The sequence below is a fragment of the Bidens hawaiensis genome, unplaced genomic scaffold (assembly GCF_021521415.1).
Source record: "Bidens hawaiensis isolate Kalapana, Puna unplaced genomic scaffold, B.hawaiensis_p1.1 tig00013980_1, whole genome shotgun sequence".
NCBI lineage: Eukaryota > Viridiplantae > Streptophyta > Magnoliopsida > Asterales > Asteraceae > Bidens > Bidens hawaiensis.
This window is the reverse complement of record NW_027492196.1, coordinates 620,197-641,169: the sequence shown is the minus strand read 5'-3', so window position 1 is coordinate 641,169 and position 20,973 is coordinate 620,197. Positions and strand designations below refer to the sequence as shown.

The 20,973-nt window shown below is 34.1% G+C and overlaps 2 protein-coding genes and 1 pseudogene across 3 annotated transcripts; 1 reads left to right on the top strand and 2 right to left on the bottom strand.

The window, feature by feature from the left end:
* Nucleotides 1–363: 363 nt before the first annotated feature.
* On the bottom strand, nt 364–3,195 carry LOC143545574 (protein disulfide-isomerase-like). Its single transcript, XM_077037441.1, has 5 exons — nt 2,930–3,195; nt 2,274–2,304; nt 1,872–2,159; nt 1,155–1,343; nt 364–543 (listed from the first exon to the last, which is right to left on the bottom strand). The coding sequence occupies exons 1-5, from the start codon at nt 3,100–3,102 to the stop codon at nt 379–381; spliced, it is 846 nt and encodes a 281-aa protein (XP_076893556.1). The 5' UTR covers nt 3,103–3,195; the 3' UTR covers nt 364–378.
* Nucleotides 3,196–6,213: 3,018 nt separating this feature from the next.
* Nucleotides 6,214–10,483, bottom strand: LOC143545559 (protein disulfide-isomerase-like; annotated as a pseudogene). The gene is made up of 10 exons (XR_013137451.1): nt 10,229–10,483; nt 9,556–9,607; nt 9,188–9,475; nt 8,791–8,994; nt 8,561–8,677; nt 8,322–8,462; nt 7,628–7,747; nt 7,419–7,536; nt 7,176–7,288; nt 6,214–6,499 (listed from the first exon to the last, which is right to left on the bottom strand). The product of XR_013137451.1 is annotated as a protein disulfide-isomerase-like (transcript).
* A 579-nt stretch (nt 10,484–11,062) lies between these two features.
* LOC143545536 (uncharacterized) lies at nt 11,063–19,597 on the top strand. Its single transcript, XM_077037414.1, has 11 exons — nt 11,063–11,292; nt 15,893–16,136; nt 17,023–17,120; nt 17,228–17,273; nt 18,127–18,209; nt 18,328–18,392; nt 18,589–18,650; nt 18,803–18,862; nt 18,944–18,976; nt 19,268–19,333; nt 19,420–19,597. Exons 1-11 carry the CDS (start codon nt 11,063–11,065, stop codon nt 19,462–19,464), a joined length of 1,032 nt encoding a protein of 343 aa, XP_076893529.1. The 3' UTR covers nt 19,465–19,597.
* The last annotated feature ends 1,376 nt before the right edge of the window (nt 19,598–20,973 follow it).

Here is a 20,973-nt window from a genome sequence, read left to right as displayed (position 1 = left end):
ACGGACATGAACAATAACTTTTGTTCATTTAGTTAAATGAAGGAGCATACACACATGCCATTTATGTCCGTAAGCGTCCTCTTACATCCGTTCATTTAAGTCGTGTGTGGTTTAAGTTCTTTCGTTTACATTCGTTACCATGTGTTTAAACTTTTTAGGTGGATTATACATTTATACGTTAGTCTAGTTTTACTTACATTCTAGGCCCAACACATTGTTGTTCACATTTACTTTTAATTGGTTTTAGCTCACTTATGTCCGTTTGTTAACGTTCGTGAACCATTCGTTTATACATTTAGTGAACAGATATAAACGAACGCAAACACGTTCCTTTTCTTAATGAATGAACACAAACAAAAAAGTCGTGTTCGTGTTCATTTACAAGCCTACATCAAAATAAGTAAACATGATATATACCTTCGCGTTGGGACTTTCAAAGTATTTGACTAGAAACGGTTGGTTGGCTGGGCTTTGGTCAAAGAGTGTCACAAGAGGAATGCTAGAGTCTACTATGAATTTCTCCAAAGCATCAACATCAAATTTCTGAAAATTAGCAACCAAAGCGTTAACCGATGACAAGTAAACATGTTATCAAAGTCTTGATACGTGTGGCTAGGACTGTTCAAGAAGCTCGTGGCCTGCTCGAAGTTCGATTGTAAAAAGTTTTGTTTGTAAATGAGCCGAGACCGAGCCAGGGTTGACTCGGCTTGTGGCTCGCTAGATAACTGGCTCATTGGCTCACTCAATCAGCTTGTATAAATTAAACTCCAAACTTTGATATATAAAAATAATAATAATAATAATAATAATAAAATAAAATTATTAAAAAAAGAACAAAATAACCATATAATATTTTTGAGTCTGGATCCCGATTTTTAAAAGAACAAAAAAAAATAAGAACAAATATAATAAATATAATGTTACAAATTCTATAATTTATAATTTTGTGTTATGTGTGTCGAAAATATAGCTTTTTTTTTTGTTTGTTATATACCTAATACATTTAAATAAATAATTAAATAAATAAATAAAAGTAGAGAGCCACGAGCTGGCTTGAGCTTTTACAAGCCCAGTCGAAACAGCTCGTTTAAGTTCGAGTTCAAGTCCGAGCCCAACCTGGCTCAGCACGTTTACAGCACTAAGTGTGGTGGTACCTGGAAATCGACAACCAGTTCATCAAACGGCTTCAGTAATCTAACGGTTGGGGTGGTCACTGATGATTCCCCACGAGGAAGGAGTTCAGCTTTTGTAGTGTGACCAAAGTCGTAGTCCGAACGCAGCTTGTCGGCTAAAGTGGTGAAATTCTCAAACTCTTCACCTGATAATGTGGGGAAAATTCCTACCTGCAATGGTACATCAAACCCTTTTAAGTCATGAGTAACAAGTGCTTGAAAATGAACCGACCGTTCACTGAACCGTTCGTGGATTGTTCAACGGGAAGTTCATTTATTCAATAACGAATGAACATGAACAAAGTTTTTTTCTTTAAGTCAAACGGAATGAACATGAACACATGTCTCATTCATTCGCTTATATACTCGTTAAAAATTAGAGCCACATACAAATAAAAGTATCACTGATTACAATTTAGTCTAGTCTAGTTTCATTAATTTTTTAGGCACGGCATATCAATGTTCACGTGTATTTTGACTCGCTTAGTTATGTACATTTATCATCTATGTTTAGTTATTCTCGTTCGTTTATGTTCATGAACTGTTCATTTATACAATTAACAAACGAACGCAGATATGTTCATTTTCTAAATGAACAAACACAAACAAAAAAATGTTTGTTTGATTGTCCGTTGTTCGGTTAAACTTAAATGAACGAACAGGAAGAGAGTTAGCAGAAGACAGATTAAAAAAGCTTACCACAAAGACTTTCTTCTCATCAATAAGGCTACCTGCATCTTCTGCAGTTTTGATTTCAAACGATGCAGGACCCACTTGTTTCTTCAAGTATTCAACAATACCATCAGCCTCACGAGGGCCTTTGTAGTCTTGAACAAGTTCTCCTCCATTCTTCAAGATCTTGATTGTGGGGAAACCTTGAATCTCAAACTGTTCTGCAAGTGGTTTGTTTTCTTCAGCATTGGCATCAACCTTTGCTAAAGCAACCGGAGGATCATGGCTTGATAACACAGATGCAGCCTTTTCATACTGCAAAAAAAATTACAAGAGAAAAATGTTACTATCAAATACAGTTCATTTCAAAGAGAACAAATTATCTTCCTACGTTGACCATCCAGGAAACAAGATAGACAGAATAGGTACCTCTGGAGCCAGATTCTTACAGTGACCACACCTGTCAAAAAAAAGCAGAATAGAATTTGCATATGTTAGCAACGGATTCTATTTCATAAATAACCGGTAAACAAGGCAAATTCTACATCTACACGCATAAACTTCAGATACATATAAATCAAGAAAAGCTTTAAAAAATGCACAAATCATGCAATCTGAAAACAACTTCAAAAGAATAGTGTTTAAACTACTCAACTGCATACCTTTTAAATAATCAATTCTCAATTAATTCTATGCATTATTTTAAATCCAGATCCAGATGAGTCCACCAAAAAACTACTTATTAAATTCAACAGAATATAATCAAATCTCACTTCATTAAAAAATTCCTAAATCGCAGATCTCGTTGCGTAAATCGCGGAACAAAAATCGATCTAAAACTTGCATAATTCATCTATAAATATCAACAGTCAACTACAAAGCTAGATCTGAGTCTAAAAACACACACATGCAAGTAATTAACAAAAACGAAGTAATTCAAACTTCAAATTAACATCATCAATCAAACACTTTCTACAAAGCTTCAAGTCAACAATTAGGTCTTGACTTTTCACTCATGACTTAATAAAATCAACACAAATGAGTAATAATAATAATAAATGGAGAAGATATAGTTAGTTTGATACCATGGAGCATAGAACTCAACGACGATGAATTTGTGTTTGGACACGACTTCTGTGAAATTAGAGTGATCGAGAGTCAACACGTGTTCCTTCTCAGTAGCTGAAGAGAACGAAGCAATTGATGATACGATAACGAAGAAGAATACGAGTAGAGTTGAAACCCTAGCAGACGCCATTGTTGTGAAGCTTAGCTTTCTCTCTCTAGAAGTCACAAGTGTTATCGCATGTGATGTGAGAAGGAGGAGACCAAGACAAATAATAATAATAATAAGCGATGAATTCAGTGGGAATAAATATATAGATGGTGTTTGATGGATTGTATTTGTATGACATCAAGATATTCTAGATGTGTAGATAAAATAACAATAGGAATAGTCGTATTTGACAAGTAAATTGATTTTATCTACTCAATCAACTATAAATTAAATACCTTCTTTATTAATCCATTATGTAAATATTTAACATGATAAATTACAAAAGATAAACATGATTCATTTACTTTCTACCTATTAATAACTTTTATTTCAATACACAGTGTGACTATGATTATAGCTATAGCTTGTTTACTCTTAAAATACTGAAATGTGAGTTTGAGCTCAATTCCGTTTGAAAGCTCAACTCACTTAAATTAAAATATATTTAGCATTTATATTATAAATTTGAAGTAAAAAATATATCAAAGTAAATATTTGGGTGGTTTTAGTTGGAGGTAAGGGCGGACGGGGCGGTGCGTGGTGGCCTCCCCGTCACGCGTGATAAGCTATCCCACACCGTAGTCGCTCCCCTGGTCACACGCAAATAGGTAGTTTGTGTGATGGCCATCACGCTTGGTGGGGTGATTTCCAAGAAAAATAGCCGTGGGGGGGGGGGGGGTCAATCTAGCCGTTGGAATTGAAAAATAAAAAAAAACATTAAAACCAAACACAATAAAAACATTATAAATATATCTTCAAAACATACTCAAATCCAACTCAAAATCTTCTATTACACACACCATTTTTAACATATCAAATGGGGGGTTCTAAGAGTGGGTCGGGTTCAAAGAAAACCCAAACCCGACCAAAGATTCGACAAAATCTAGGCGAACCGACGAGATTTCGCTTACAAGACGAACCCGATACAAACCAGCCTTCCGAACAACAACCTTATTATCCCCAACCTTTTCAACCGTCCCAAAACCAACAAAAACCTTCCCAACAACAACGTTATTATCAACCGTCCCAAAACCAATCGTATCAAAACCGACCTTTTAACCCCCCTTTTTCTACCCAAAATTACCCAAATAATGCTTTTCAAACTTTTGGATCTCAACTGTCTCAAATGTTTGGCTCTCAACCGTCTCAATTGTTTGGCTCTCAACCGTCTCAAATGTCCGTCGATACTCTAGACAATAACGATGTTATACATCAATTTGCAAGTGCTTTTCGTCACGATGTGCAAACTTTGGATGAAGATGAATCCGAGGATGAGGAGCCGCATCAAAGAGGTGCTCGGCGTTGGTTGGCCAATGAGGAGGTCGCCTTGACCAAGGCTTATTTACATTGCTCCGAATCAAAAAAACGCTCAAACCAACAAAAAAAGACTTGTTATGGAAACGTATTAAAGAACATTTCTCGCAACTTCCTGGCGCAACCGAGCGAAACAAGGATCAAATGATTGGCAAGTGGGGAGATTTGAATCGAAAAATGTCAAAATTTAACGCTTGTTACGTCCAAGAGGTAACTATTTTAGTTTATTTATTTTATAATCTAGTACTTTATTTTTACAATTTGTTATAAATATATTTTTTCTAAATGTTTTGTAGACCCGAACTCCACAAAGCGAAGCGAGCGAGGCGACTATAATAACGAACGCTTTGCGCGAATATGTCTCAGTTTACAAATGTAAGGATTTTCCCTACTTGGATGCGTGGCAGATTGCAAGACGTCACGCGAAGTGGGTACTGATTCCGTTGGTCGATTTGAACGGACCAACGGCTCCAAGGAAGAAAGGATCTTGTTCAAAAAGATCAAAAACTTCCGAGTCCGGGGACTACACGACGTCTACCGGCGGATTGTCATGCAACATGCCGAACATGAACTTGAACGAAGAACCCGAAGACAATCCCGACGAAGAGATACCCACACCCACACGGCCGAATCGCAAGAAAAGCGGGGAACCGTCAAGACTTGGAAAGGAAGCGGTGGCCGAAAACTTCGCCGAATACAAGTCGGCTAAGATGGAGGAAATGGCCGAGACGAAGGAGTGAAAGAAAGAGGCTCATATTTTAAAAATGAAGCGTGAGGAGACGTATATCAACCATTTGAATGAAAACAAAAAAAACGCCGATCTAACTTTCCTCCTACAACCGCACGACCATCTTGATGAACCCGTTAAATCACTTCTACTTCAACGAAAACGCGAGATATGCGAAAAGTGGGGTTGGGAAGGGCCGTAGGTTTTTTTTTTGTCGGTTTTTTTTTAATTTAGTTGTCTTTGTTTAATGTAATCTTGTTTTATTTTTTAGTTAATGTAAACTATTGTTTTCTTTTTATTTAATTTAGTATTTATTAAAAAAAACCATCACACACCATCACATCACACCACCACCCCTAGTAAAAAACCATCACATGTGATGGATTTGGGGTTGGTGATGTGGCACCATTTGATTGGGTGGGGTGTCCCCCCCCCCCTAAGAGCACCCACAACAAGGGTACAATACTATAGGTTTGAATGAGTTGGCAAGAGAGACATACATGAGTGAGCTTAGTATATTGTTGTGGTGCAAAGTTTGTGAGAGTAAGTTTGAATATGCAAGCCTGCAGCAAACAAGGGGGTGGTGGGTCCATTTATCCATCATCTCACATGCATATATACATATATCATATATAGTCTTAATAATATTTTAATAAGGTTTGTAAATGTTTGTTGTTATGGAAGAAAGTTGAGGGGTTTTAAGAAAAGTTAGGAATCGTGTGAAGGTTTGTTGTTGTGGATGCTCTAAGCCATAAGAGATCATATTATGTTAATTTCTTTATAAATAAATTGAGTTGTGACTTGTGTACATTAAGATTTAAGTTTAAACTAAATGATCCAAACGAGCTAGCCACGAACTTAGGTCGTTTACAAACCAATCCAGCTTGCTTGTGCACGTTTATAAACGAGTAGATTAATTACATTTGATCGAGCTTTTATTAAGCTTTTTTTTCGATCGAGCTTCAAACCACGAGCTTTTCTACCATGCCACACATTTTTAAAACCCAACTAATGTCCAAATTTATTATATTTGTTGTATTGAGATATACCTGTTAGTTTTCTTTGAAAACGAAATAAGGTTATATAGATTACACACACAAGTTGGTGAATAGTTTTGATATAACTATGAAAACAACATACTTCATCCATCAAGTGTGACTGATTCGGCTAATTGGTGCATAAAATATTTCGACTGATTGTTAACAATGAATGTGATTATGTCCTCCTTTGTCGCATCGCCATCGTATGATATTAATGTACCATTCGCGGATTTAAAGTAGAGCGTGTCGAATCACTAATATCAAACATGTCCTTGGGGATGTCATTTGTTGTTCCATCCTAAATTGAGTTATAAAAGGGAGAAGTTAAAACATGAATGCATAAAGAAAATTGATACTTAAATAAAACCCCACCAAAGTGTTTATATAAACCTAGGTTTTAGGTTGTTATATACTTGGGGCTAAACGAGGTAGTCACTCGTGATCTATTCAAATTCGAATTGATAAAATCTTGAATCGAATGAGATCAAACTTTACATAGCAAGCTTGACAAAGCTCGTGAACATATTTATTTATATAATTTTATTTAATACATTAAATCATATATAAACCACATTATAGTTAATATTATATATAAAGTTATGACAATAATAATTAAATAAAATATATTAAATATATAAAAATGTTATATTATAATAATATACATGAATATTATTATAAATTTAGATAATATATCAAATAATTATTACGTAAAATGAGAATATCCAAGAGGAGTCAAGCTTGAACTTTACGAGGTGAGCTCAAGCTTTGGTAATAAAGCTTTTAAAAAGCTGAACTTGAGCTTAAACTCTCTTGGGTTAAACGAGCCGAGCTTGAGCTTAGGCAAGCTCCGGTTGAGCTCGGCTTGTTTTCAATGATACTAAGAAAGACTTAATGATTTAGACAAGCATATCCAAGATAAAAAAAATAAAAATAAAAATTACTAATAATAATTAAAAAAAGGACTAGAAACTTACTAAACGTGCCACTATGACATCATCATCATCTTCAAAGAAAACAGCCACCTCAGGTATGAATGCAGCAAAATCTCTAAACCGTTCACAAGATGGTACATCGATATCAAGCAACACTGCATTAAAAAAACATAAAAAAGCTAAAAACTTGCATGGAAAAACAACATAAAATATTGAATACTTGGTATTCACATATGAATCATGCACAATTTATTAATAATGTTTCACATAAAACCAAACACAAACCGTTCTTTTGTGAGTTCAAAACCATATCTTGAAGGCTATCGGCAACCACCACCTTTAAAGGCTCGTTGTTGGTTTCAGGAATCGGTTGTGACCTTAAATACGGCTTTAGTTTACCGTCCTACGCATAGGTTATTTTTGGATCCAACTACAATAAAAAGTCAGGTAAACGGACAACAAATATTTAAAACAACATATTATAAGGACATTACCTTATATTCATTTATCCAAGGTAAAATATCTTCAGGCTTTAGATTTGATTTCATGTACCTTGAACCATAATTGTTGTATATGAAAATGACAGGTAGTTGATCCAATCTCAGGCCATCATACTGTTCACCCAAATGAAACCAACCATGTGATTAATTTTCAAATTGTCATACTAGGTTTCACTGTAAACAACCCCTAGCTTTCTGTCATCGTATGGCCTTTTTTGACCTATATATCATCTGGTCTGTATGATGTCATACGAGCCGTATGACATATGGCACTGCAAATGAACAGAACATTCAACGAACTATTTGACATGAAGTACGTTTAGTTCGTTCATGTAAATAAGTTTTCGTAGTTCTTTTAGGTGATTATGCCTAGTCATTGAGTTAATTAAGAATGCCAATATCAATTTCTCAAACTAATATATGTTATTTCGTGTTTGTTTATTTTTGTTCGTGTTCATCTATAAAATTAAAGAACGAACATGTTCAGTTATTTGTTCGTGAACCGTCCATTTATTCAATGAATGCTTAACAAATGAGCATGAACAATGCCTCGTTCAGTTATGTTTTTGTAGTGACACATTAGTTTGTCAGTCGAAAATATCATTCGGGTCATATGACTTGGTCCTTATACGGCTCGTATGCCCATACAAATCGTATGACACGTCACTGGTAGCCAGATAGAACTAACCTTGAAGACATCTTCATGATCCATCCTAGGATCAGCCAAATAGAACCATAGTCCTTTGCCTTTATATAGAGCAGCAACATTTTGCAAATTGAAATTGAAACTCTTAAAATCCTCACCATCGAAATCTACATATAATGTCACCTAAACAAAAATCAATAATTATTATTTCATGCATTTGAAAGCAATAAATAAATACATACAATATTTGTTAAAAGCTAGCAAAATTATTGCAAATTAACCTGTTCAGCAGAAAGTTGAGAAAGACATCTCATAATCTTATCAGGTGTGTTCTTGTTGGTAACAAGAGGAATGCTAGATTCTATAATAAAATCTTTCATGTCACGAACTTGAAAATTCTGTACGCAGAGTAACATAAATCAGTCAGTTAATCAAACCCAGTAAAAATCACACCAATACTAAAGCTATTAGCAGGGTCAGGGACTCAGGGGACTTAGTTGTGTGACAGTACTTCGGACTCATCAAAGAGTTCATCATACGGTTTGAAAAGCCTAAGTGATGGTGTTGTTATATATAATTCGTCACCCCGAGGAAGGAGGCTGCCGGCATCCATAGTGTGAAAGAAATCATAGTCCCATAAGTCAAACATTAGTTCGTTAGCTACCAACGTAAAGTTCTCGAATGCCTCCCCGGATAATATAGGAAACATTCCAACCTATAAAGAAATATAATCAAATATCAATTTCCTTCTCACAAAAAATTAAACTATATTAAGCCTCGCAAAAATGAGTGAATTTACGATATAATTCTCTTACAAGGACAAAGTGTTATAAGCGAAAAAATGTTATGAGTCGGGTTCTAGTTAACACGTAATCATGATGATTTAAAATAAGATTAAGAACACTTACAACCGAAACCTTGTCTCCATGAATGAGACTCATAGCATGTGTAACATTTTTTATTTCTGTTGACGGGGGACGTATTAATCGTTTGAGAGTTGCCACTATACCGTCAGCCTTTCTAGGACCCGCATAGTAATTGAACCCGGTTACCCCATTTTTGAAGACCACAATAGTCAGGTAACTTGTTACATTGAACTGATCTGCAAGTTCTTTATTATCGTCAGCACTACCGTCAATTTTTGCTAGGACAATTGGCGGGTCATGATCACTCAGCAACGATGCAGCCTTTTCGAACTATGATTGTAAACTTGTTAACGTAATTAAAAAACTAAAATAAAAATATGTCACTTATGCGTTAAAAGTAAGATAATTACCTCGGGGGCAAGTTTCTCAACGTATTCGCACATGAGTCTATGCATCTTCTCACTAAAACAAACACACATTCGGTTTCAAACCGAAATTGAATTAAGTTTGGTTTTCAGTTTCTAAAATTTGAATTTGATTCAAATCGATTAACAAATCAAACCGAGACTAATAATTACTTATTCGGTTCGGTTTTTAATAAATTCTGAATTGGGTTTCAGTTTCCGGTTCCAAAACTTTGAATTTGGTTCAAACCGAATAAACGAATAACCTGTAATGGTTATTTATTAAGTCCAATCCAACCACATTTTTCGCACATTCTTATTTAGTCCAACCCAATAAAGAAAAAAAATATATAAAATAAATAAATAAATAAGATTGGGCTAAATCTTCAAACTGAATTGAATTCTGTTTTCACCTTTTCGGTTTAGACCGAATTAATATTCAAATCGAATAAACCAAAAACCAAACAGATCAACCTTATACATTCCTAGTTCTCTGATCCTTGCATTGTACAGTATGTTTTTGGTATAATAACAAATAGGTAAACTTTGACTTTTAACGTTGACTTAGTCAACTTCACATAGTTTTCTCATTGCATTGAAAATGACTACAGATCTAACAACAAAACAAAGTCAAATTAAGGTTTGCACTTTGCAGTTCAAACTGAAACGTTAAACTCACCATGGTGCGTAAAACTGAACGACGAGGAAGTCATGGTCCGAAGCAGCTTGGGAGAAGTTATGGTGATCCAAAGTCAGCACGCGGTTTATTGCACCAACATTAATATTGGAAGAAACTGATGATGTTAACAAACTTAAAATCGTTACAGCATTGAAGATGAGTTGACTTTTGTGACAGATTCTCAGCTCCATTGTTGTGGTTGGATTGCTGCATCTGTCCATTTCCCTCAGGTTGACCATTTTGTATTCAAATCTGTCAAATGATTATTAAATATAATTATTAAGAATATAAAAACAACTATTTTATTAGACTTTGAATACCAGGTGTCGTTTGATACTTCTATACTTTTATACAACGCAACAAAACTTTTGAAAATATAAGTTAATAAGTTCAGGTTAATTACAATTGTTTTTATAATTGTATTAGGGTTAAAATGTGACTTCGTACATCATACGGGCCGTATATTATCATACAACTAGTATAAGATCTCTGAAACTCAAGCTTCAAAAATATTCGATTAGAATAAGGTTTTGGATAAAGATCATACAAGCCGTGTCATATCATATGACTCGTGCGACCCGTATTATTATTGTATGGTCCGTATGAAGTTGTTGGCATTGACTTTTTCTTTTTGCATTCCGGCTTTCAAACATGGTCATCTTTATAAATATTCAAATAGTCTTCTTAAGTATGTGAATCGAAATATAAAGCAATTAAGTGTCGATTCAAACAAAATTCGCTAAAAACGCTTAGAATAGTGAGCACTATATATGTATTATTAAGTTGTATAATTATTAACATATCAAAGTGATATTGGACGACAGTAGCGGGCTAATGTTAAAGTTGTTTGTGGGTGACAACAAAAAGCCATGGAATCTTGCCCTCCCACAGATTGAGTTCGCGTATAACCGGTCCACTCATAGCTCAACGGGACGTAGTCCTTTCCTAGTGGTTTATGGGCGCAATCCATTTACACCCCTTGATCTCGCACCATTACCGGGGGTTGCGAAGTATAGTGCGGAAGGAAGTGATCGGCCACACAAATCAAGTTGCTTAATGAACAGGTCCGCGATGAAATTACTAAGCACAATTTACGGTATCAAGCTAGTGCAAATAAACTTAGGAAGAAAGTGGTTTTTCAAGTTGGTGATCTCGTATGGATTTTTTTGAGACGTGAACGATTTCCGCAGGGGCGTTTTGGTAAGTTACAACCTCGAGCCGATGGTCCCTTCCGTGTTCTTGAGCGCATTAATGACAATGCATATAAAATTGATTTGCCGGGTCATTATGGTGTCTCGCCCACTTTTAATCAATGTTGTAAAAGTAGGTCTACAAGGCGCCGAGTACTCTCCGAGTACTCGCTACAAGGTATGGTGCCGAGGGGAGTTTCTTTAACTCCGCCTAGCTACTAAAAATTGTTCAAAGGTGGTCAACATCAGCCAGAAATACATCTAGTCGGTTAACTTGGGCCTATTTTAACTTAAAAATACAACATAATTCGTATTTATATAGTATTAAAGAACGAATATCATATTTTTTAATTAATGATTTACAATTTTTAGAATAATTTAGTATTTAAAAATGTATTTCTCTTTTTTATATTGATATTCACTTATTTTATTATAAATATTAGTAAACTTATGATATTTGAAATATATTTATTAGCCAAAACTTAATTTTCTTCATATTTATCATGTTCGAGTACTCCCCGAGTACTCCGAGTACTCCCTCCAAGGGGGTCGGCCGCCTAGGGACCGCCTAGCGACTTTTGCAACATTGCTTTTAATGTTGCTGATCTAGCTCCTTATATTGAAGATGAGTCGTTTGAAATTGACTCGGGGTCAGGTCGTTTTTTAGAGGGGGAGGATGATACGGATCCAGACATAACAGCCCAAGTGGAAGACAACATTGAGCCCGCTAGTGAAAGTGACTAGAACCGGTCCAAGTTATTAAAGCCCATCCAACCATTTGAAGAGAGTAAATTTGATTTATGATTCGCTTCTACTTCTTAGACCTTTATTTTCGAGATTTGTTTTCATTACATGATTTTGGTTTCCTTATTTATTGTTTTCTAGTTTTCTATTTAATCTTGTAAACTCTTTTGGTTGGATGGTGAAGTATTATTGAAGTTTATTTAAGAAACGCGCTATCGTTTTCTTGATCTCGGTTGGCCGAGATCCTTATATCCGACGTCGGTAACTTGGTTGGCCAAGTATCCTTGCCGCTAGGGTTTGGTCTAGGTTCGTTCTTTTTTCTTTTGTTCGTGGATCCACATTATATATTAATTTATAGAGATACAGATCATGGCATGAAACAGATTAATATTATATATAACCAGTGTTTTACCGGCGCGTTGCGTCGGGCAAACTCGGACAGTGGTAAAACTTAAGTGTTGTTAGTCCCGGGCGTTGAGTTGGTAAGTCGACAAGAATTCGGACGATTTCGGTTACGTGCGTTATGGGGTAGCGTCGGTCGGTAAAACTCGGGCTTTGTAAAAACCGAGCGCTATTGATCTTGGGCGTTGAGGCGGTGAGTCTAAACAATTTGATCGATTTTCATCATGTCGTTACGTTACCATAACTAAAACAAAAAAAATATAAAAAGGTATACAGAACACACATGATCCAACAAATTGAACTTAGGAAAAAAAATAATTTAAACAAAAGAATACAATTCTTTCCCATTGCAAAGATTTGACCTTGAGAGGCATACCATATTAGACATAAGAATAACACCATACAACCAACATGCCAAAAGTCTAAGTTGTTTTATAAGTGGAAACTATCTGTTATATATCAAAACAAAAGTTTATTAAAATAACAACTTTGTGACACCAACAATCTTTTTTATACTATAAATAAATATTTATAATTATAATTATAATTTATAATAATGTTTGTTGAATTGTCAAATATACACACTGATGAGTTATGTTTCTTCTACGTAGAGGCCACGATGAGTTGACTTACTAAAACAAATGTTGTAGTGAGCCACATGGAACACGGTTTCTATAAATTATGTAACCTGAACTATTAATATTAATCTATTTTCCCCTTTGAAGTTGTGGTCATGCTTACATCTATTTTAGGCTTTTAGCGACTAAATCAAGGTTTAATTGTTTGACTTAACAGTTTCCCTTAATTTGGATTTTAGATCTGCAAACTATATAGTCTATTAAGGTTCTTTGTCACTTAAAAAAAGTATAGGGATATGCAGCTCTCTAGCGGCGGATCTACAATACGTGAGACGTGCCATTTAAAATGACATATCACTAGAGAAAGTGTAATAACAAGTACAACTATACAAGTACATTGACTGACTTGATGTCTCATCTATTTTTAATGTGATATGCCATTTGACTAGGCATTCAAGCAAGTTAGCCGTACGTTGGTACTTTAGATTCATCACTCTAATGTCTCATCCAGGTCGGGGGTGAACTGTGCCCGTCTAGCAAAAACCCCACATGCGCGAAGTTATGTAACAACTTGTTAAATATTACACACCATGACATGACACATTTCGCTCACTCATTCTTCCCATCCATGGGTATATTTGGAAAACTATAATGAAAGAGAGAACAAACTTATTACTATTTTATAAAATTTCTGTTATTCAAAATTACAAAAAAACAAGATTATATGTTCATGTTTGTTCATTAAGGAATTGAATGTGTTCACAAAAATAGATAAAATCGGTAGAGCCTAGAGATTGAGACCGATGTATTCATCAATATGAATAATGAAAGTTTGTAAGCGAATCGAACGAACATGAACAGGAGCATGTTCATGTTCGTTCATTTAACTTTAAAAGAACACAAACACTCAACCGAACAAATATTTATGTTCATGTTCGTTTATTTAAAAAAATACATATGTGTGTTTGTTTGTTTAAAATTAAACGTACATAACTGAACAAAGATAAACGAGCATAAATCAATATACATGAACAAATGTAAATGAACACAAATAAACATAAACGAACATAAATGAAATCACTTAAATGAACACAAATTAACAAATATGAAACTCTTAAGTAAATGATTGATCTTGATAATATTTAATTATTTTCTATTAATACATAAAGAGAATATGTCATAGAAATTTAGGGGTGTCAATCGTGTCGGGTTGGCGGGTTATCGGGTTAATAGGTTCCGGGTTGGCGGGTTGGCGTGTTGAGATTCTTCAACCCTAACCCAACCCATATATTTATTCGTGTCGTGTCTTGTCGACCCATTTAAATTCGTGTCGTGTTCGGGTTGTATTTCGGGTCAACCCATTTTACGTTCATTTACGAATATGATTAATATCTAGTGGCTTATTATAACCTATACAATCAATTACTCTTATTCATATAAAACATTTTAATAAATTTGTGATAGATATAATTGTTTTTGTGTATTTATCTCTCATTTTCATTTAACAAACTTAGGTTTACATAGTTTGCTTAACACAAGAATAAACTAACGGAAATAATAAAAGAATAGACGGTTATGACTAATAGAATATAAATACTGGAAGTGAAGAGTGGATAAAAATATTTAATAAGTGATTAGCTTAATTTTTAAAAGTTAATAATGTATGAAAAATTATACATCATATTATTTAACTTTAAAATTTAACAATTCTTATCTCTAAAATCAATATATTAACTTTATTAAAGTTTTTTAAACGGGTTAACAGGTCAACCCACTTTTTGATGGGTCGGGTTTGGGTTGACCCATATTTTTATGGGTCAGGTTCGGGTTGACCTATTTAAGAAAACGGGTCGTGTCAGCCGACCCAAAACCTATATTTTTTCGTGTCGGGTTTCGGGTCGTGTCAGGAATTGACAGCCCTACATAGAATAGTAACCAAGTTTCAAAAATATTTCAATTAGGTCACTCATCCAATTTCTCTCCCAAATCAGGTCACTAAATCTTCAAATCGTGTGCGTCAAGAAATAAATGGAAGATTAGATGTGGGGTTTTAATTTGCAATATATGTAGTTAAATTTAAAAAAAATAAAAAAACGTTAATCATATTAAAATTTACAAATAAAAAAAAATTCATGTCACCACTCAACGTCAACATAAAAAAAAGATAAAAAGATTTTCCATGTGAAACAAAAACGAAAAAGACTACAAAAACATGTTAAGACCTTTAATTTAATAAAATATAAAATTTGAGTGACTCAATTGAAACACTTTTTTTAGAATTGATTAACTTAATTGAAAAACTTTTGAAACTTTGTTAACTCTTCTATGAAATTGTCACCATACATAAATAACGAACGTTCATAAACATAAATGAAAGAACGAAACAGTGTTCATGCTTGTTCGTTTAATTAAACAAACATAAATGTTTTGTTCATGTTAATTCGTTTATTAACTACACGAACATAAACCAACTTTTCACCGAATAGTTCACGTATATACTGTTGGTTTAGTAGACCACCAAATCCAAAACGCCAAGCCGCAAACAGTGTCTGCAGTGTAGTAAGTAAACCCCTAAAATTCAGGAACAATCAATGGCATCCTCGTTTATCTCCTCCAGCACAACCTACACTTACACACCTCTCTCTATTAAACCAATCATCCTTCTTCTCTTCACTCTCAATTCCCCCCAATTCAAACCCTAGAAATACCTCCCGCAAAAACCTTCTCATTTGCTTTGCTGCTAAACAAAGCGGACCGGTGAAGAAACGCCAGTCTTCGAACAATAATAATACCACCAAGAAGTCCCCCGTAAAGAAACCGAGTAAAAAGAAGGGGTTCGGTGAAGATATTGATGAATATGAGGATACCAGTTCCTCTTCTTCGTCGTCTAAAGTGAGGTATCAACCGCTGCCTTTGCCCAAACCACCCGCTGGATTTCTTGTTGATGATCAAGGAAGAGTTGTTGCGGTTTCCGATAGGCGAATTGCCACAATTGTACGCATGCTTCTTTTACTATCTATATCTATATGAAAAATGTTAACTTGTGCTGTAATTGACATCTTTCACTGATAGAACATTATTATTATGGGCTATAATAACACACTGTAATTGGCCCGAGCCCAAGCTTTACACTGCTTGAACTTGGCATTTTAATATAACTGAAGCTCGAACTGGAGCTCGGGCTTGTTCAAGTCTATTTCATTAGGACCAAGCTCGGATCAATAGAAAGCTTAAAGATTGAGCTCGGTTTTTTACTGATCCGAGTTGTAGTAGCTTGCAAGCGGCTTGGCTCAGCTTGTTTACACCCTTAATTGCTACATTCAAAGTTAAATGTTCTATCATAAATTTATAACAACAGTTTTTCTAGTCATATTCGATATATTAGTTCGGTGTTGTAAAACTCACTAGGCCTTGTCGGGCAGTGGGGTACCGACTGGCGATTAGTAAATTAATTGGATTGGAGTTTTTATATCAAATTTTTTTAATCTATACACACACACACACATCGAACCCTCCTTTGATCATTTTCTGTTGTTTTTTTACAAACCTTGGCTTTTCGGACCCTCATTTGATCATCTTTTGTTGCTTAAAACTTAACGGTTTGATGTTGATCTTGAAACTCGGGTTAACGGGTTAAAACCAAAGGACTGGTTTGGACTGTTTTTGATCGTCTACCGGTTTTTGGGTTCGATTACATGAACTCGCAACAGTAGAGTACCGATTAGCGATTAATCATTGATTAATCCCGATTCTTGCAACACTACATGTGACTCAAAATGTTGATATTTAGTGTATTGAAAACCTTTTATGAAATTTGGTAATTATGTGTTCATTAGTTTCTTATTTTCAATTTAATTAATATGTAAAAGCTTACAATCAGGTTGATCCTGCAAATAATTTTCCGTTAGAGTGCGTTATCAGACGAGTTTTCAGAAGTTCACAAGGAGATGAATGTATGCTACTATGCCCCATTGACACGTAAGTAAAAAATCATACTTACGTATAAAAAAGCTGTTAAAAAGATTTAGTTATAATATGTTTTAGATGATTACTTATTCAGTTATTTGTATGTGTTGCTTATGCAGGCCTGTTCAGATATTAAAGAGCGCGAACTTTGAAGGATGGTCAGCTGTATGCATTTTTATTCTTTTGGCTCCTCTTTTTATTATATTGTCTATACTTTTTATTATTTTAATTGTTGATTATCTTTGTTTGTGGCTTTATTTTATATAAAGGTGGCAAGTTTAACAATGTGTGAATAAACCTCAAAGATTTAGATAAAATTAAGTATTTCAACCCATCTATTTGGCCACATATACAGTTTGCGGGTTAAACCCAAAATTTTAAATGACTCTGAACATGAACCTAAAAAATTAGACATGAACCCAAACACGATACAAACCCAAAAATCGTATTAGACATATGAACCCGAATGCCACACCCACGAACACAACCCGTTTAACCTTTTCTTTTCTGCAAATTGTATTAAAAATCACAGTTTCACGACGAAGGATACAAATGTATATAAAAGAGTTACATTTAATTTCAAAATATTTTGTCAATTTCTTTTTTGAGTTGTATATATTGGCATAAAATACCCAACGAATTTTATTTATGACATAAACAGGAACCCGCGAATCCAAATCCGTTTTGCTAATGGGCTTGCAGTTTTGACCTAAAACTGGCCCAAACCCGTTTATGATAAACCCAAATGTGCAACATGGTTCGGAAATTGCTGATTCATTATAATTTAATGTTGCACTTTCTTCCTTGATGGATATGATTTTGAATGCGAGAAATCACGTTTCATAATTTTAGTTCTAAACTGTACTTTTGCACCGTAAAGTGCTTATTTTTTTGTTAATTATTTGTGCAAATAGGTTGATCATTATGTTTGATCTCATTGCATATGCTCTCACATAATTACTACCTGTTTTTTTTAATTATTAACAATCTCTCTTATTTGTGCAAAATTGTAATTTAGGTCAGCGATGATGAAGTTGAAACAATCCTTCCAACTGCCTCATATGCCCTTGCCAAGATACATATGCATTTGGTATATAGCGGGTATGTATATTGTTACTACCTTTTCAAAATGTTTATATGATCTATATGTTTTTTTTGGTATTTGTATTTTGTATCTTGTTAATTAGTATCACTTAAGCTTATTATCTATTCCAATCAGGTTTTGCTATACAGCACGTGGAGGATTTTGTTACACTGAGGATGACATATTTGAATGTCGCACAGGTAATGCTTTTCTCGTTCGTCATTATGAACTTTTGATAAGATACAATTATATGGTATATTATATAGAGATATATGAAGATGCTTACAGATACAAGATTTCAAAATAGTGCTATTTGTTTTATTCCATATAATGATTTTATTTTATTCATCTTTATGATTGCATTTGTTGGATAAATTGCACATGATATTTCTGCAGATGATGGCCAAGATTTGGATGGATTACCAACAGAAGGCGTGGAAATAACATGCTTTCAACTGGTATTTTTTGTGATCACAATATTTTTTTAAGGAAAATAAACATCATATGTTGGATGGGATGATGAATTTGATCATAAAACTTAATTGTATGTTAGAAAAGAAATATGTCATATAACACTCTTCTTGTAATACTATTTTTGTTTTTCAAGCAGGATGGTTCTCATTACATGATCTACACACCAGCTGATCCACTTTTGTTTGTGGCTGTCAAGGTAAATTCTATAAAGCAAATTTTTATATAGCAGGTTTCTTATCAGATATATTAATTCCAGTCTCTTTTACAATATTTACAGGATGGCAATGGTCAATTGCGAATTGCTGATGATGTAAGCGTTCCCTTCTTGTTACATTGCATAAATTATATTATATCCAGTCGACTTTGTGATTTTATCGAATGTCTAGTATATTCTTGTTATAATATCATGACTTGTTATCATTATTAATCTAAATACTTCATCATTGACATACATACATGCACATGCATATATCATATATATGCATGTACTGAACTACTGAAGACGTAAGTTGTATTCCATCATTAAGCATTCTATGATATATAATGTTTATGCGCATGCGTGTTTTTTTATTTTTAATTTGCTAAACTTTGCTCAAAACAGGAGGTGCTAGAAGATCCGTTGACAGTAAGTGCAATAGATGAGGAAACTGAGTTCAACGCGTTGGTGGTGAGTTTGATTCTTTTCCCACGATTGAATTAAATAAACATCTTGTGTTGTATATTTGAAATTAATACTTTAAAATTTATTTGTAGGAAGAAGAGGCTGCTCTGTTAGAATCACTACTGGGCAAAAGGTAGCACATTTCATTACAATACTGAAACTAGCCAGCCAGTTTACTCAACATTTCTTCTTATTTTATTATTCTCTTGAAAAGAAAAAAAATGTAAAGATTCTATGTATATACTTTGACCGGAAAGTGCTTAGTTTAAAATGGTATTTGTTTTATTGGCTTCTTATGTAATAGAGGTAGGTTTAAATTTCCATTTGTTTTGTCGTGTCTTGTTTCATAATTTAAAATTTTTGTTCAGTCACATAAATTGTCACACCATCCGTGACCTATTAGTCTATTAGTATGGTGTTTCGCTTTATAAATGTTATTAGTATGGTGTCTTTCTTTATAAATGTGAGGTTTATAAATGTGAGGTTGTGGGTTTAAATTCTTGCAAATGTAAATTTTGCTGTTATGGTAATTGTTAGCACCAAATGTTGATTGTGCTTATCAATATTTCATATTGGTGTAATATTTGTGTGAACCGAAATAAGTGTCATAAATGTTAGTGAGTTTATCATTTAGGTGTAGTTCTAACATATATTTTTTAATTTTAGATTGGTCCTCACTAGTTTTTAATTCTTTTTTTTATTTTAATATTAAGGGTATTTTTAGTCATAAATCACTTAATAGAACTAATGCTTGTTTTTATATGGAGCATTTTTAGAATAGTTGAAAGTATACATGTAATTATTTGCGTTTATTGAACGACCAACAAAAATATTTTATTAATAACCACCAAACGGTCTAGCAAGATGCTAACCAGGCCTGGTACATTCACCACCTGAAATTTAACTAGAAAAACTAACGCTTATTCATTTTAAGCAGCATCCGTGTCATATTTTAGAAACTATTGAAAGCATGCATGTAATTATTCGTGTTTATTGAACGACCAACAAAAATATTTTATTAATAACCACCAACAGTCTAGCAAGATACTAAACGGGCCTGGTACATTCAGAACATTGTGTAGTCTCGAGCATTGCGCTTGGAACCATTACAAAGGTAACCCCCACGCGATCAAGCTTCCTACGTATACCCACAATCTGTTTCCACTGTCCAGCTACGACATCCTACCCGGAATGGGCAGCCACAAACTTGACGTATGATGGATAAAAATATGGGGACCAACGAAATAATTAAACTCTATTTACTATACATATAACCATAGATGGCTCCCAAATCAAGGGCCTCAATAAAAACTTTGGACCCCTACTAGATAAAATAACTTATGTAAGTTCATTTTAGGCTTTTATGTAACATAAAAGGCATTCATTTAGATTGCAACTTTCATTTAACTTATAAAAGAGTCCTAGTTTTACTTGGTTCTCTTCAAAATAAGTTATTTTGTGTTCGATTTTCTTTCTCACCCGTTTGATGATATCTTGTTATTCCGGTGTATTGAAACTGTGATAAAAAAATCTATATTTTTTAGAGGAAAACAAAAGGCTTCGAATGTTACTTTGTATTGATCTCCAAAATAATGTATTTGTCCCTAATCGCGTCATTAGTCTCTATCATTTGTAACCATATTATA

Excerpts from the sequence above, each read along its gene's own strand:
- LOC143545536 (XM_077037414.1), top strand. The coding sequence starts at position 11,063 with ATGTTAAAGTTGTTTGTGGGTGACAACAAAAAGCCATGGAATCTTGCC. Across the intron at positions 11,293-15,892 it reads TCAAGTTGCTTAATGAACAG|CGGACCGGTGAAGAAACGCC; the intron begins GTCCGCGATGAA and ends TGCTAAACAAAG. Across the intron at positions 18,977-19,267 it reads AATTGCGAATTGCTGATGAT|GAGGTGCTAGAAGATCCGTT; the intron begins GTAAGCGTTCCC and ends TGCTCAAAACAG.
- LOC143545574 (XM_077037441.1), bottom strand. The coding sequence starts at position 3,102 with ATGGCGTCTGCTAGGGTTTCAACTCTACTCGTATTCTTCTTCGTTATC. Across the intron at positions 2,305-2,929 it reads GTTGAGTTCTATGCTCCATG|GTGTGGTCACTGTAAGAATC; the intron begins GTATCAAACTAA and ends TTTTTTTGACAG. Across the intron at positions 1,344-1,871 it reads ATGAGAAGAAAGTCTTTGTG|GTAGGAATTTTCCCCACATT; the intron begins GTAAGCTTTTTT and ends GTACCATTGCAG.